This window comes from Orycteropus afer, unplaced genomic scaffold, assembly GCF_000298275.1.
Source record: "Orycteropus afer afer isolate SDZICR_OR568_19922 unplaced genomic scaffold, OryAfe1.0 scaffold00060, whole genome shotgun sequence".
NCBI classification, from domain to species: Eukaryota; Metazoa; Chordata; class Mammalia; order Tubulidentata; family Orycteropodidae; genus Orycteropus; species Orycteropus afer.
Window position 1 is genome coordinate 591,255 of NW_006921647.1, and position 17,749 is coordinate 609,003.

The 17,749-nt window shown below is 40.6% G+C and overlaps 1 protein-coding gene across 1 annotated transcript in view; it reads left to right on the forward strand.

Moving 5' to 3' along the window:
* Positions 1 to 17,749, forward strand: part of GGH (gamma-glutamyl hydrolase) — a 58,517-nt gene that overhangs the window by 4,902 nt on the left and 35,866 nt on the right. Inside the window, exon 2 of the mRNA XM_007939472.1 lies at positions 14,239 to 14,350. Within this exon, the coding sequence (XP_007937663.1) occupies positions 14,239 to 14,350 (112 nt within the window). The remainder of the gene's footprint in view (positions 1 to 14,238; positions 14,351 to 17,749) is intronic.

Genomic DNA, 17,749 nt, shown 5'->3' on the forward strand with positions numbered 1-17,749 from the left:
GTGTTAATTGGTTTCCCTTTTCTTTGTCGAAGAGGGTCTGTGCAGTCTTTTTGCCTAGTCCACTATCTTTCTGGAACTCCGTTAACTGAACAATTACTATGTGCAAAGTATAGCTTTAGGAAGTGCAGAGGGTTCAAAGACAAGAAAGCCACAAAAGTTGTAAGATGACCTTAAATCATGGGTGGGATTCTGGTCAGAATTTGAGGGGCAGGGAGTGCAGCCTGAGTGCATGGATGGGAGAAGCAAGTATGTGTAGAGCAGAATAAGAAGGGGATGTACATGGAACTGAACTACTCCAATGCACTTCTGTCATTTCTTGTATCTTGTGTTCCCATGATGCCCCAAGATATTTTTGTGTGTGTGTGTGTGTGTGTGTGTGTGTTCTGGTTACCTACTACCACTCTGACAAGAATATACCATAAATAGGATGGCCTTAACAAACTTATTCTTACAATTTGGAGGCTTTAAGTCCAAGTTCTAGGCTCTAGGGGCTGGGTGAAAGCCCCTCAGCGTTGGGCCTCAGCTCTGCCTTCAGATCCCGGCCCACTGAAGCTAGAGACGTTTCTTCACTCAGACAGCTGCTGGTTGCTGAGGCTGCCAAGCCCAAGGTTGACAAATAGAAAGGCATAGTCCCGATGTTACCAAATCACATGGCAGGCCATTAATTCAAGTACACTCTAAGTCCCAAGGTCGGCAGAGCATGGCAGGCTGCTGAACAACAACACAGCTACATGCAAGGTCCAAGCGTGCTATAAGCTAGAGACTGTTCCCAAAGCTGCTTCTTATATACAGGAAGCGAACCACATACCCAAAGCAGCTACTCAGCTGCTCCAATAGATTCCACCATGGAGTTAATTATCAGTCTCATCATGGGGAATAACTACCACCAGCTGCCCAGCCATTCGATCAGGCCCAGCCAAGTTGACACACAACATAACCACCACAATTCCACCCCTTGTCAATTTAGCACCTGTACAGATCTTCAACGGGTGGTATCTGTACAGGTCTCCTCAACTGGGTGTCTCCAGTCCCCTAGTTCCTGAGTGGTGACCTCACCACCTTGGCCTGGCGGGGCCCATTCCTCTCCCTCTTGGGCATGACAGCCCTGCCCCCTCACTCTTGGGCAGCAGCTATGGCTCCATCCCACTAGCTCATATGAAAGAGTAGCCCCACACTCCAGAACCAAGTTGGTGAAGGCCTGGCTCTTTGAAACCTAGGGGGCTGTGGTCGTTCCACTCCCAAAGGCCATAGTCCTACCCTTACAAGCAGAGGCAACTCTGCTTCCATTTCCTTGGTCTCTGCTTCTGCTGATTAATGCCAAGGAGAACCTGCTCCGCTGGAAATGTTCCTGCCCCCAAAGCATTCAGCTTTCTTGCACCGTGTGCCAGCCATCCTGCTACTCCATTTCATGCTGGTCTTTTCTACCAATTAATGCCCGAAGGCAATCCACTCCACCAGGAAACTGCCTACCCAAAAGCATCAAGCTTTCTCCTCCGTGAGTTGGTAAGGCTGTCGCTGTCTCATGCCAGTTCTCTTGGCTCTGCTATTGCCGTCTCTCATGCTGGTCTCTCTGCTCCTCTGTCATGCCATATGCTGGGGTCTCTCTACAAGGGTCTTGGGTCAAGGACACCCTCCACTCCTGTTTCCACATTTTAGGTATCTGTCAGAGCAGCACCCCACTCTCTTTGGTACCAAATTCTGTTCTCGTTACGTAGTGCTGCTTTGACAAGAATATACCACGAATGGGATGGCCTTAACAAACAGGAGTTTATTCTCTTTATTCTCTTACAGTTCAGGAGTTCGATGTGCCAGACTCTGCGGGCTGGGTGAAAGTCTTTCAGAGAAACCAGTCCTAAGGCTTCTCCTTATATACAGGAAGCAGACCACATACCCAAAGCAGCTACTCAGCTGCTCCAGTAGATTCTACCATGGAGTTAATTACCAGTCTCATCATGGGGAATAACTACCACCAGCTGCCCAGCCACTCACCTAGGCCCAGCCAAGTTGACACATGACATAGCCACCACAGTGTGTGTGTGTATGTGTGTGTGTGACCTCACCCCTTCCTGTGCTGTGGCATGCTATTTCCTATGGCACTCCTTTTTCCCTCAGCCAAACTTCATTTTTCTCGGTGAAGATCATCTTAGTTACCAGTGAGGAGGAAAATAGTCTTAATAAACAGGATCATACTCATATGTGGATGTTATGGCTCCTGAGATACTTGTACTTTATTAAAAAATGTTTATAAACCAAAATGAATTTCTTAGGCATTCATATATTTTAATATTCTACAAATGTTAACTGCCTAGTAAGTGTCATGTAGTGTAAGAAGCTGGGAATACAGAAGTAAATAATACACTTGGCAACCCTTCTTTTTCAAGAGGCCTACAGTCATTGCAAGTGTAATGGATGTTCCAAATGGTGAAGTTCTTAATGATAGGGACACAGGCTCACTTATATGTTTTGACTGTATACTGACTGCCAGACCTATAACTGGTAATGAACTGGGGTTTCAGTTGTGAGCAAAACCAGGTTCACTGAGTTTACTACTTAGTGGAGTAAACCAAAAAACCAAACTCACTGTCCTCGAGTCGGATCCGACTCATAGCGACCCCTCCTTGGGTTTCCGAGGCGGTATAACTACAGAACTAGATTGCCCAACTTTCCTTCCGAGGAGTGGCTGGTGAATTTGAACTGCCAGCCTCTGGTTAGCAGTCAAATGCCATTAGGCACTATGCCACCAGAGCTCCTACTTAGTGGGGTCCAAACTCACTGCCGTGGAGTGGGATCTGACTCATTGCAACCCCTCCTTGGGTTTCTGAGGCAGTATCACTATGGAAGTAGATTGCCAGACTTTCCTTCTGAGGAGTGGCTGGTGGGTTTGAACCTCAGCCTTCTGGTTAGCAGTCAGAGTGGGGTAGGGAGATGTTAATCAAAAATTGAGTCTATAAGATAAAACTATTACCTGATGAAGTGTTATGAAGAAGAGGTATATGATGCTCTGAGAGTTATAATAACAATTTAACCATGATTGCCCAGGGAAAGTTTCCATGAAAAAGTGATTGAGCTGGGACAAAGGATGAACAGAGGTAATTAGTCTTAGGAGGGGCCAAGGGTATTCTGGGTGGATGGAGGACCATGTGCCATGCTCCCTGAGCCCCTGAAAGTCTGGGCATATGAAGAGCTGAGAGAGAGGAGGCCATAGAGGTAGGTGGGGCAGAGTACATCTGGTCTTACAGAGTTTGTTAAAGTTTGAAGACCCAGGAAATGTGACCCTGCTGATCTATTATTGACCTGATCTCATTTCTACTGCTTTTTCCCTGGGCTCACGGGGCTCTGTCACATGGTCTTATTGCTGTGTGATAGGTGCCTGATTCAGGGGCTTTGCACTTATTCCTTGCTCTGGACTACTTCTTTCTCCAGGTACCTGCATAAGGCTTAGTCAGTCTTAACTCCAAAGTCAATTTTGCCTTTTCAGAGAGGACCTATCCAGATAACCTGTTTAAGAAACTCTCTTTCCCCACCTCCTTTACTTTTTCTCCTTAGCACTTCCCACCAGCCATAGTACTTACACTTTACATTTTTATCTTGTTCATTATTTTTTCCCCCCCACCACAATAACTGTAAATAAAGCCCAGCCCACAGGGTAGAGTGTTCTGCTCATTTCGTGCACTCTATCCCCAGCATTTAGTGCAATGCATAGTACGTAACCGAATTGATGATATGGTACTAGATGAATGAAGGAATTGTGATATGATTCAGTTTGTGTATTTATGCCCTAAATTAGGACCCCTAAGTTTGCTTCTATTTGATGGTCTTTATAGTTTTAGGTTTTACATTCATGTCTTTGATGCACTTGAGTTTGTTTTTATGTATACTATGAGATATGGGTCCTTTTTCATTTTTCTGCAAATAGATATCTAGTTTTGCCAGCACCATTTATTAAAAGACTGTCTCTTCTCCATCTAATAAGATTTGGCCCTTTGTCAAAGATCAGCTGTCCACACTATCAAATATAACTAGAGACTTATAAACAGCAGAAGACAAATAGATGACTGAGATACGCTAAATACTAAACACTATGAACATCAAAAAATTTCACCAAAAGAGTAAAAAGAGAACCCACAGACTGGGAAAATTTTTTTGGCAACTACATATAGGACAAGGGCTAATCTCTAAAATTTATAGAAAACTTTAACAATTTAACAACAAAAAGACAAAATAACCCAATTAAAAAAATTAACAGAAGACATGGATAGACACTCAACAAAGAAGAAATTCAGGCAGCTAACAAACACATGAAGGAATGCTCACAATTATTAGGCATTTTAGAGATGCAAATCAAAACAACAATGAGATATCTCACCCCAGTACTAATAGCAAAGTTCAAAAACCAGAAAACAACAAATGCTGGTGAGGGTATGTGAGACTGGAATCCTCATACATTGTAGGATAGTAAAATGATGCAACCACTATGGAAAATGGTATAAAAACTCCACTATGTAGTGCCTAAGGCACTTGACTTCTAATCAGAAGGCTGGTGGTTCCAACCCACCAGCCACTTCTCAGAAGAAAGGTTGTGGAATCTACTTCCGTAGTGATACTGCCTCAGAAACCGAAGGAAGGGTCACTGTGAGTTGGGTCTGACTCGATGGCACATAACAACAACAACAACAACAGCCATCTAGTCAATTTTGACTCATAGTGACCCCCATTGGGTTTCTAAGACTGTAAATCTTTACAGAAATAGATTGCCTCTTCTTCCTCCTATGGATCAGCTGGTAGGTTTGAACCACTGACCTTCTGGTTAACAGCCACATGCCTTACCTGAACCAGCCACATGCCTTACCTGCTGTGCCACCAGAGTTCCTTTGGTTAATGGTATGGTCCTTAAAAATTTGGAAATGAGAACACCATATAATCCAGTAATCCACTACCAGGTGTATATCCTAGAGAAATGAGAGCCATGACAAGAACAGATACACCAAAACCAAACCAAACCCACTGCTATTGAGTCAGATCTGACTCACAGCAACCCCTCCTTGGGTTTCCGAGGAGGTATCACTACGGAAGTAGATTGCCCTTCCTTCCTTTTGAGGAGTGGCTGGTGGGTTTAAACTGCTGGCCTTCTGGTTAGCAGTCAAATTCATAGGCACTATGCCACCAGAGATACATGCACACCCATATATGTGCATATTTTAGTGGTTTAATAATGTTCATTGCAGTGCTATTCACAATAGCAAAAAAGATGGAAACAACCTAAATGTCCATCAGTGGGTGAATGGATCAACAGACTATGGTACATACACACAATGGAATACTACACAATGTTCAAGAACAATGATGAATCTGCAAAACATCTCATAACATAGATGAACTTAGAGGCCATTATGCTCAGTGAAGTTAATCACATTCTGTGGTTGTATAGTAGGTTTTGAGATCAGGGACTGTGAGGCCTCCTGCTTTGTTCTTTAGTAGTGCGTTACTTATCTAGGGTCTCTTTCATTTCCATATAAAGTTGATTAGTTTTTCCATCTCTTTAAAGAAAGTTGATAGAATCTAGATTGGGATTGCGTTAAATCTGTAGATTGTTTTTGGTAGAATTGACATGTTCATGATGTTAAGTCTTGCTATTCATGACATGGTATGTAGTCTTCCATTTATGTAGGTCTCTTTTGTTTTCTTATAATAGTGCTTTATAGTTTTCTTTGTATAGTTCCTTTGTGTCTTTGGTTAGATTTATTCTTAACTACTTTACCTTTTGGGTGGTTATTGTAAATAGTATTGCTTTCCTGATTTCCTTCTCAGAGTTCTCTTCATTAGCATAAAGGACTCTGACTGATACTTGAATGTTGATTTTGTACCCTGCCACTTTGCTGAAACTATCAATTAGTTCCACTAATTTTCTTACTGAATCTTTGGGATTTTCTATGTATAAGATCATATCATATTCAAATAGAGATAGTTTTACTTGTTTGCCAATTTTGGTGACTTTTATTTCCCTTTCTTGCCTTATTGTTATGGCAAGGACTTCCAAACAGTATTGAATAGGAATAGTGATGAAGGGCATCCTTGTCTGGTACCTGTTCATAATGGGAATGCTTTCAGTCTCTCCCCATTGAGAATAATGTTGCTGTTGGTTTTATATATATATCCCCTTAATTATCTTGAGCAATTTCCCTTGTATTCCTATTTTGTTCAGTGTTTTTAGGAATAGGTGTTGGATTTTTTGAAATACCTTTTCTATGTCGATTTATATGATCATGTGATTATTTTCCCTTTTTTATTTATGTGCTGAATTATGTTGTTTCTCTACTGTTGAAGAATCTTTGCATAGCTGGTATGAATCCCACTTGGTTATGGTATGTTATTTTTTTCGGCATCCTATTGGAGTCTGTTGGCTAGGATATTGTTGAGAATTTTTGTATCTATATTCATGAGGTATATATGAGGTATAATTTTCTTTTTAGTAGTGCCTTGCCTGGCTCTGGTATCAGGGTTATGCTCACTTCATAAAATGAATTTGAGAGTATTCCCTCATTTTTTATATTCTGGAATAGTTTAAGTAGAATTAATGTCAGCTTTTTTCTGATTGGTAGGATTCACCCTCTGGACTTTTTATTTTGTTTGTACTTGTGGTTATGTGTGTGTGTCAACTTGGCTGGGCCTGGTTGAGTGGCTGGGCAGCTGGTGGTAGTAATTTCTATGATGAGACTGGCAATCAACTCCATGGTGGGATCTACCACAAGCAGCTGAGTAGCTGCCTTTGGGTATGTGGTCTGCTTCCCATATATAAGAAGCAGCTTTGGAAATGGTCTCTAGCGTATGGAACGCTTGGACCCTGCATATAGCTGAGTCATTGTTCAGCAGCCTGTCATATTCTGCTGGCCTCAGGACTTAGGATAGACTTAAATTAATGCCCTGCTATGCGGGAGCTCTGGTAGTGTAGTGCCTAAGGCTGTTGACTGCTAACCAGAAGGCTGCTGGTTCAGACCCACCAGTCACTCCTTGGAAGGAAGATGAGGAAATCTACTTCCATAGTGATACTGCCTTGGAAACCCAAGGAGGGGTTGCTATGGTCGGGTCCGACTCGACGGCACATAACAACAACAACATGTGGTCTGGTAACATCAGGACTGTGCCATTTTATTTGTCAACCTTGGGCTTGTTAGCCTCAGCAGCCAGTAGCTGCCTGAGTGAAGAGATGCCTCTAGCTTCAGTGGGCCAGGAGCAAGAGGCAAAGCAGAAGTCCAAGGCTGAGGGGCTTTTACCCAGCCCCTAGGGCCTGGCACTTTGAACTTGGACTTCTAGCCTCCTGAACTAGAAGAGAATAAACTCCTGTTTCTTAAGGCCATCCCATTTGTGGTACATTTCTGTCAGAGTGGCACTCAGTAACCAGAACAGTAGTTTTTTTTCTACATCCTGTTCAGTTTCTGTTTGTATTTTCTACCTCAGTCTGTGTTGATTTAGGTAGGTTGTGTGTTTCTAGAAATCTGTCCATTTCTGCTAAGCTTTCAAATTTCTCAGGAGTACAGTTCTTCAGAGTATCAAGATATTATCCTTTTTATTTTAGTTGGTTCAGTGTGATGTCACTCATTTCATTTCTTATTCATGTATTATTTGTATTTTTCTTCTTTTCCTCTGTTAAATTTGCCAGTGGCTTGCTGATTTTATTAATCTTTGCAAAGAACTAACTTCTAGTCTTGTTGATTCTATTTTTATTTCTGTTTTCTTTTTATTTCTGCTTCAATATTTGTTATTAATTTATTTTCTAGTGAATGTAGGCTTATTTTGCTGCTCTACTTCTAATTGTTGGAGATGTTGGGTTTAGGTGTTGATTTTGGCTCTTCTTTTTTGATCTGTGCATTTTTTGCTGTGAATTGTCCTCTGAGCACTGCTTTTGCCATGTCCCCAAAACTTCAGTATATTGTGTTTTCATTCTTATTTAATTCAAGGAATTTTTTAATTTCATTTTTTATTTCTTCTATTACCAGTAATTTTTAAGCACGGTGCTATTCAATTTCTGTATGTTTGTTTTTTTTTCCCCCTTGATCTTCCTATTGTTTATTTCTGAGTTTATATCATTGTGATCTGAGAAGATGTTTGCAGTATTTCAATGTTTTTAAATTTATTGAGGCTTACTTTGTAGCCTAACATATGGTCTTACCTGCAGAATGTTCCATGAGCACTGACAAAGAATGTATATTGTGCTGTTATTGGGGGAAGTGCTCCTTGTCTTTGTTGAGTTTCTTTCTAGTTGTTTTGTCTTTCTTTGAAAGTGGTATATTAAACTCTCCTGCTATTATTGTGGTGTCTATTTCTCTTTTCAGTTTTGTTAGCATTTGATTTATGTATTTAGAGGCTTTTTCACTGGGTGCATAGGTATTTATAATAGTTATGTCTTCTTGTTCAGTTGATCATTTAATCGTTATATAATGTGCTTCCTTGTCCTTATGGTATTTTTTTGTCTTAAAAACTTCTTTATCAGAAATTAATATCACCTCTCCTACTCTGTTTTATTTGCCCTTTGCTTGCTATATTTTTTCTACCTTTGCTTTTTAGTCTGTTCTTGTATCTAAAATGTATCACTTATAGACAGCATATTGATAGGTCACATTTTCTTATCCATTCGTAACTCTGTCTCTTGATTGGCACTTTTAATCTATTCATATCTGGTGTAATTATCAATAAATATGAATTTATTGCTGTGATTTATTAACTTTTTTGTGTGATGTTACTGATTCCTTTATTCCATATAATTTTCTATGCTAAGCTCATTTTGTTTATGATTTTTTAAAAATATTTCTTTTGTTCCTGTATTAGTATTTGCAAAATATTTATAACTTGCCTCCTTTTTTACTTTGAGAAGATTTATTAATTTTCTTTGAGGTTACCCTCAAAATTTATTATTTTCTGATCATGTTTGAAACAGCCCATTCTATCTTTTCATTGTTGTTGTGATTTGGCTGAAAATTTACAGAGGAAATTCACTTTCCTTAGAGGAATTCACATACACCTTGTCTCATGACATTGACCACAATTCACCACAATGAAACAGCTCCCCTCCCACTTCCTCCCAACAGTCACCTCTTCCCTGTGTCCATCCCTCCATGTACCCCTGCCCCTGAGCTGTCTTCCTGTACATAAACAGGCCTTCTTTCTACCATGATTGTTCTCTCCAAGGAGTGTATCTACTTGAGGTAAATGTTCAACTCCTATGCCATTCTTTAGCTTGGCTGGAAGCCACAGGTGTGAGTTCAATTCCAGACCTGAAGGGCAGCAGGGGGCCATAGTCTCAGTGGTCTCACCAGGCTCTATCAGACCAGCAAACCTGGTCCCCCCCCTTTTTTTTTTTCCAAATGATTTTGAGTTTTGTTCCACATTGTTCTCCCTCTCTCTCCAGGATCTCCAACATAGATTCCCCCTCCAAGTGATTGACAGTGGTAGCCGGGCACCATCTAATTCTTCTGGTCTCATAGTTGTATAGGCTGCGGATTGCATGGTGTACCAGTCACCAGGACTAATAGTTTCCATGAATCTTTGGTTTTCTTCATTATTTTTTGCTCTGGATGAGGAGAGACCCATCGCTGCATCTAGATGCCTGCTTGCAATCTTTTAAGATGCTTTTAAAAGCTACTAGTCAAAGTAAGAGGTAGAACAATGTTTTGTGTAGTGTGTTATGCCAATTGAGCTTGATGTCCCCTGTGACTGTGGTCCCGAGCCCACAGGTTCAACTAATTGCTCCCTCCAGGTAGCTGGCTGTGACCAAGAAGTGACTACACCCTTCTCCCTTGTCAGCTCTACTAAACACCTAGACTTCTTACAGAACATACAAATACACTTGTAGAACCACTGTCTGCCAACCCTATACTTGGTCTTGGGTACACTCCCCACTTCATAGACATATCTAATAATTTAGCCTTTCCATCCATCTATCCACCTGTATACCCATGTTTGCCTTCACTGACAACGCAGTACTGTGCAAAAGGGTTCATCTTTGTTGTCTGTACCTCCCATGTACCTCTTTGTGTCTTCCTTTTCCTCAATGCCACCATGTTGATCACTCACATTTGGTATATTGCCCTTCTTTTCACCCAAATCAATTGATGCAGAAAAGGCATTTGATAAAATCCAACACCCATTCCTGATCAAAACTCTCAGCAAAATAAGAATAGAAGGGACATTTTACAACATTATATTGGGTACACTCCCCACTTCATAGACATATCTAATAGTTTAGCCTTTCCATCCATCTGTCCACCTGTATACCCATGTTTGCCTTCACTGACAACGCAGTACTGTGCAAAAGGGTTCATCAGTTGATATGATCCTGTGGTTCTTCTCCTTTGTTTTATTTATGTGGTGGATGACGTTGATTGTTTTTCTAATGTTGAACCATCCCTATATACCTGATATGAACCCCACTTGGTCATAATTAATGATTTTCTTGACATGTTGTTGGAGTCTATTGACTAAGATTTTGTTGAAGGTTTTTGCATCTATATTCATGAGGGATATTGGTCTGTAGTTTTCCTTTTGAGTGATGTCTTTGCCTGGTTTTGGTATCAAGGTTATGCTTCCTTCATAAAATGAGTTAGAGGGGAGTCCATCCTTTTCTGTGTTTTGGAATAGTTTGAGTAGGAATGGTGTCAGTCCTTTTCAGAATGTTTGGTAGAATTCTCTGGTGAAACCGTCTGGGCCAGGACATTTGTTTGTTGGTAAATGTTTAATGACCTGTTCAATTTCTTCTTTTGTTATGGATCTGTTCAACTTTTCCATATCAGTCTGTTATTTTAGGTAAGTGGTGTGTTTCTAGAAATCTGTCCATTTCTTCCAGTTTTTCAAATTTGTGTGGGTGTAGTTGTGTCATATGGGGACTATTGCTGTCTTCCACTCAGACAAAAATAACAATTGAATAACCATCAAAAAAGTAAAAGCAAATGGACAAAAAATACACCATGTAATCACAGTGTAGCAGTAACTAAGAAAAGAAAAAAGGGAAAAAGAAGGAAAAGAAGAAGAAGAAGAAAAACCCCTGAAATATCTGAGGAGAGGGCAATTAGAGAAAAAAGGTAGAGAAGGAGAATAATGAAGGAAAAAAATGGGAGAAATGCAAAAAGAAAAACAAGGAAAGGGGTTATCCATGAGAAAGAAGAAAAAAAAAAAATTGCAACCAGGAACAGGAAAAAGAAGAAAAGCTGAAAACTAGAACCTGGGAGGGGAAAAATAAAGAATAATAGTAAAAAAGACAAAAGTAATAATAATAATAATAGTTTTTAAAGTAGACAAAAACAAACAAACTAAAAATAGGATAAAAGAAAAAAATTATTGGGGTAGGGCAGGGCACCCAGGCCCCATCTGTGCATTCAGACTGTGATGGAATGCCTGCCAGCTCAGAAAGTGGGTGGGAGTGAGGGATGGCTGCACCTCCATTCACCAAGAGGGTGTGTGGTATAAGAGTAACAAGGGGAATATCTCACCTTTCCAGTCTTCTGGTCCATAATGTCCTTGGGGTTCCTAGCTAGTGGAGCCTGTTCTTAAGTTCCTGGAATCTGGGAGAACACTGTTGCTTTAAATATCCAAAAATGTCAAGCCACTTTTAAACATTCAAAATGGCTGTGCCCTCTGGACAGAGAAAAGTCCGCAGCTCAGCCCACCTTCTTCTTCGCTGTTTTCCCTTTTATTTCCCAGCCACCAGAAGTGCTCTGTGCAGTCCCTGGCTAGCAGGGCTGAATTTTAGGCTAATTGTTAGGTCCTAGCACCTCTTGGCAATATCCAAGCTGTCTGTGCCATCAGGATCGCTGCCAGACCACAGCTCCATATGTCTACTTTTTTGGTGTTTTCATGCAAAGTCTTCTGCTTGTTGGAGTTTAGTCCAGTTCTATATCCTTCCCTTCAAGCCTCAGGGTTCCGGGATTATCTTCTGTATCTGTATTAATTGGTTCCCCTTTTCTTTGTTGAAGAGGGTCTGTGCAGTCCTTCTGCCTATTCTGCCATCTTACCAGAACTTTCAGTCCATTCTATCTTGAAACCATCTTGGCTTCCTTTCTATTTGAAAGTTCTATTACTCCACTATTTCCTCTCTCTTTTTGCTTTGTAGTTGTCCTTATTTAGAAATTCATATCTCTGGTTCCCTGTTTTCAGTCTTATAAGTTTATTTTACTTTGGATATTTCTGTACCTGATTTGGCTTCTGGATTATGTTGTCATGTGTGTTAATCATGGGTGGTTTTCTGCTGTTGTTGGTTCTCTGTACAAATGCTGACTGCCTTTAGCATCTATTGTAAGGTTGATCTGGTTTTTAGAGATTCCTTTCATTACTACTTATCTGGAAATGTCATAATTTCACTGTCATGTTGAGGGACAGTTTTGCTGGGTATATAATTCTTGGTTTGCAGGTTTTTCTTTCAAGGTCTAATATGTGCCATCCCATTGTTTTTTTTTTGTTTTTGTTTTTTTTTTCCCTGCATAGTTTTTGCTGAGAAATCAGAGCTTAATCTTATTGCTTGTCCTTTTGTAGGTAAATTTTTGTTTTTCCCAAGCTGCTTTCAGGATTCTTTCTTTGCCCTTGTCTTTGTCTTTGATTATGATATGTCTTTGTGATTTTCTTTTGGGTTCTATCCTTTTGGGATTCCTTGAATATCTTGAATGGGTATCTTCTCATCTTTCATTATATTAGGGAAGTTCTCTTCCAACAAATTTTCAATAATTTTATCTGTCATTTGTCTTTTCCTGTTTTGGGGAGCTCCGGTGGTGTAATGCCTAAGGCATTTGACTGCTAACCAAAAGGCTGGCAGTTCAAACCCACTAAAAGCTCCTCGGAAGGAAGGTTGGGCAATCTAGTTCCATGGTGATTCCACCTTGGAAACCCAAGGAGGGGTCACTATGAGTTGGATCCCACTCCATGGCAATGCGTTGTGTTGTGTTGTTCTGGAATTTGATCATACCTAAGTTATTCTTTTTCATGGTGTCCCACATAAATCTTAGACTTTCTTCATTTTTTTTCTGATTGTTCCATTAACAAAATAGTATTGAGAGATTTGTCTTCAGACTCACTAATTCTGTCTCTCATTGATTCCTTTCTACTCTTTCACCCTTTTAATGTGTTACTTATTTTTGAAATTTTAGTATTAATCTTCTGGATTTCTATTTGCTATTTTTGTATGGCTTTTACATTTTCATTTACTTTGTCAAGTTATTCTTGTATTGTTTTCCTAAATTTTTCTAGAGTTTTATTTGTGTTTTCCTTAATTTTGTCAGTGATTTCCTTGATATTGTCATTGTTTTCCTGGATCTGTCTCTTAATCTGCTGAAGGTACCTAAATATGATTCTTAGAATTCCTTAAGTACTTCCAATGCCACTTCTTCCTCCCGAGGTTTTCTAGCTCTGTATTAAGGCATTTGACTGCTGACCAGAAGGTTGGCAGTTCAAACCCATCAATAACTCCACAGAAGGAAGACTGGGAAATCTACTACTGATACTGGGCAATTCAGTACTACTGATCAAGGAAGTAATATCATTTTGGATGTGTGTGAGAAGGATCAGCTTGTGCCCAGGAGCTGTTTTTGGCACAGTTGTTAAAGTGCTGTGCTGCTAACTGAAAGGTCTGTGGTTCAAATCCACCAAATACTCTATAGGAGAAGATTTATAGCTTTAGTGTATCAGGCAGTTTTAATCTGTCATATAAAGTCATTATGAGTAGGAAACAATTCCATGACAGTGTATTTGGTTTTTGGTTTTGGTTTGTACTCTGAGATCAGGAACCCTGGTGGCACAGTGGATTAAGAACTAGACTGCTATCAGAAAGTTGGCAGTTTGAATTCATCAGCCACTTTGCAGAAGGATGTGGCATTGACTTCTGTAAAGCCTTAGAAACTCTATGCAGCAGTTCTGCACTATCCTGTAGGGTTGCTGTGAGTCAGAAGCCACTAGACGGCAATGGCGTTTTTACTCTGAGTTAGATTTTTAGTCTGAGTTATGTTTTTCATTACCGGAAGTGTTCTGTAAGCTGCTTTCAGGATTTATTAGGACTCCATGATGTAGTGAGAGAGGAGAGGCTACATTAACTCAGATCAGCCTCCCCAGTTTCCCCAAAGTCTATGGATACACTTGCAGGAGAGTCTTCATACTTATTTCTGTGATTTGCAAGAGTACATTTTTACTGTGATGGGTTTTAGTTTCTGAGGAGGAAAAAAGGAAATTGCTGGAAATTAAATTTGTTTTTGTTTTGTTATTTAGGAATATTAATGCAAAGGTGCCGTAGTAAGATGAAGAACCTTGGAAAATACTATATTGCTGCATCCTATGTAAAATATTTGGAGTCTGCAGGTGCGAGAGTTATACCAGTAAGGTAAGGTTTGATAGTTCCTATGCTATATATAAAGAAGTTGAGATGCTTCATCTCTAAAATTAATTCTTCACCATCTACCTATAGTAATGTTGCACTTAATTTTTGCCACATACATAATACTTAGAGTCTTTCATTGGATTGTTTAACATATGAAGTTATGTACATCTGTAACGTCATAAGAAGTATGCTATAGGCATTTGCACCAAGAATGAATGATCGTTTTCTTTACTCCAGAGAAAGTTGTCCTAACTAGAAACCATGAAAGTAATAGAGTGAAAGAATCTACAACTGAACCAACTTTATTCCATAATATTAGGGTAGGGAAACAGGGAATCAAGGAGATATTTATTTAGCTGACTTTTAGAATGCTTTCACACTCTACTCTAAAAGTTTATAAATGACTAAAGTAGCAGTATTGCTTCAGTACAAAATATTAGTATTATAGTCTTAAGGAATTACATTACTTTTGTAAGAAGCTCTGGTGGTACAGTGGTTAAAGCTTTGGCTGTTAACCTCTAAATAAGGGCAATTATAAAGTCATATTTGCACCTAACACACTAACATGCTAAACACACGTACAACCGAAACGCATTAACCTTATTTACATTTCACAATTCATAACAGAAGGAAACAAATATATTTAATGCACATATACAGTGAAGAAATATAACAATCACAGTCCTCGTTTCTGCAACTGGTCATGTGGTCATGGGTGATATTCAGTACTTCTTCCACCACCCATTCTGTATTTCCCTTGCCCTCAGCAAGCACCTCAGCTGGTCATGGTTTTTTGCCTTGTGGAGTGACCCAAACCTTCATTCCTGAAAGGTCTAGGCCATTAGTAGTCATATCAGAATGGGGTTGATGCAATTTTCCATTGACTTTAATCACAGGGCATGGTAGTACTAAGAGACGTCCTAAGGAATCTCCTGTATTCCAGACATATTCTTCTTTACCTCCATTATGTAATGTCAATCAAATTTCCCCTTGGTAATCAGGATCTATCACACCAGATAGTACAGTAATGCCCTTCTTTGTCTGTTGATCCAGAGGCATGGGGAAGCCAAAATGGCCAGATGGCATTCTTAATTTCCAGTTCAATGCAATCAGTATTATGTGTCTAGGTCGGAGTGTTCCTCCCTTTGGTACTAAGATCTCCAGACCCACAGAGCATAGGGTAGCAGGGACAGGAAGCAAAACTCTTTTGAGTGGGTCACTAGGGGTAATAGTGAGTGGTACCACTCCTGTTTCCACCCCTTGGTTCCTGGACCCATGAATCCTAGCTATGGGAGAAACAGAACCATGTATTGGACACTGGTTTAGAGCATATACAGCCTCCTGGAGAACATTGCCCTAACCCTTCGAGATATTGCCATCTAGCTGGTGCTGTGATTGTGTTTTCAGTAGGCCATTCCATCATTCTATCAAGCCAGCTGCTTTGGGATGATGGGGAACATGGTAAGACCAGTGAATTCCATGAACATAGGCCCATTGCTGCACTTCATTTGCTGTGAAATGAGTCCCTTGATCTGAAGCAATGCCGTGTGGGATACCATGATGGTGGATAAGGCATTCTGTAAGTCTGCAGGTGGTAGTTTTGGCAGAAGCATTGCATGCAGGGAAGGCACATCCATATCCAAAATAAGTATTCCAGTGAGAACAAAACACTGTCCTTTCCATGATGGAAGTGGTCCAATGTAATCAACCTGCCACCAGGTTGCTGGCTGATTACCCCGAGGAATGGTTCTGTATTACGGATTCAGAGTTGGTCTCTGCTGCTGTCAGATTAGGCACTCAGCAGTGTCGGTAGCCAAATCATCCTTGGTAAGTGGAATCCATGTTGCTGAGCCTATGCATAACCTCCATCACTACCACCATGGCGACTTTGTTCGTGGGCTTACTGAATAATGACAGAAGTAGCTGGGGAAAAAGGATGGCTGGTTTCCACTGAACATGTCATCCTATCCACCTGATTGTTAAAGTCCTCCTCTGCCAAGGTCACCTTTTGGTGGGAATTCACATGAGACAAATATCTTTACTCCTTTGGCCCATTTAGAGAGATCTATCTACATACTTCTTCCCTATACATCCTTGTCACCAATTTTCCAATCATGCTCCTTCCAAGACCCAGATCATCCGGCCAAGCCATTAGCCACAGCCTATGAATCCGTATACAATCGCACATCTGGCCATTTCTTATTCCATGCAAAGTGAACAGCTATATGCACGGCTTGAAGTTCTGCCCATTGGGAGGATTTCACTTCACCACTGTCCTTCAAGGAAGTCCCAGAAAGTGTCTGCAGTGCCAGTGCTATCCACTTTTGAGTGGTGCCTGCATATCATGCAGAACCATGTGTAAACCAGGCACAAGTTTTCTCTTCCTCAGTGAAATGATCATTAGGAACTCCCCATGAGGTTATAGGTGCAGATTGGGAGAGGGAAGGTAATGTGACTGGAGTGAAGACCATAGGCATTTAGGCCACTTTCTCATGCAACTTACTTGTGCCTTCAGGTCCTGCTTGAGCCAGATCTTTGATATACCACTTCCATTTAATGATGGAGTGCTGCTGTGCACATCCAACTTTATGACTTTGTGCATCAGACAACACCCAGTTCATGATGGGCAGCTCAGGCCTCATGGTGACTTGGTGTCCCTTGCTTAGGCATTCAGTCTCTACTAAAGCACAGTAACAAGCCAAAAGCTGTTTCTCAAAAAGAGTGTAGTTATCTGCAGAGGATGGCAGGGCTTTGATCCAAAATCCCAAGGGTCTGTGTTGTGATTCACCAATAGGGACTAGCCAAAGACTCCAAACAGCATCTCTATCTACTACAGACATTTTAAGCACTATTGGATCAGCCGGATCATAATGGCCCAAGTGGCAGAGCAGCCTGCACAGCAGGCTGAACCTGTTGCAGAGCCTTCTATTGTTTTGGGCCCCACTCAAAACTAGCAGCTTTCTGAGTCACTTGATAAATAGGCCAGAGCAACACACCCAAATGAGGGATATGTTGCCTCCAAAACCCAAAGAGGCTCACCAGATGTTATGCCTCCTTTTTAGTTGTGGGGGAAGCCAGATATAGTAATTTTTTTTTTGTTTTAAATATTTATTTATTTATTGTGATTTGGGTAAAAATTTACAGAGCAAATTCACTTTCTGTACTGCAGTTCACATACACTTTGTCTCATGACATTGACCCAATTTACCACAATGCAACAGCTCCCCTCCTACTACCTCCTTATAGTTACTTCTTCCCTATGTCCATCCCTCCATGCACTCCTGCCCCCTGAGCTGTCTCCCTGTGCATAAGTAGCCCTTCTTTCTCCCATGATTGTTCTCTCCAAGGAGTGTATCTACCTCAGGGAAATGTTCAACTCATATACCTGTCTGTTGTTGGCTG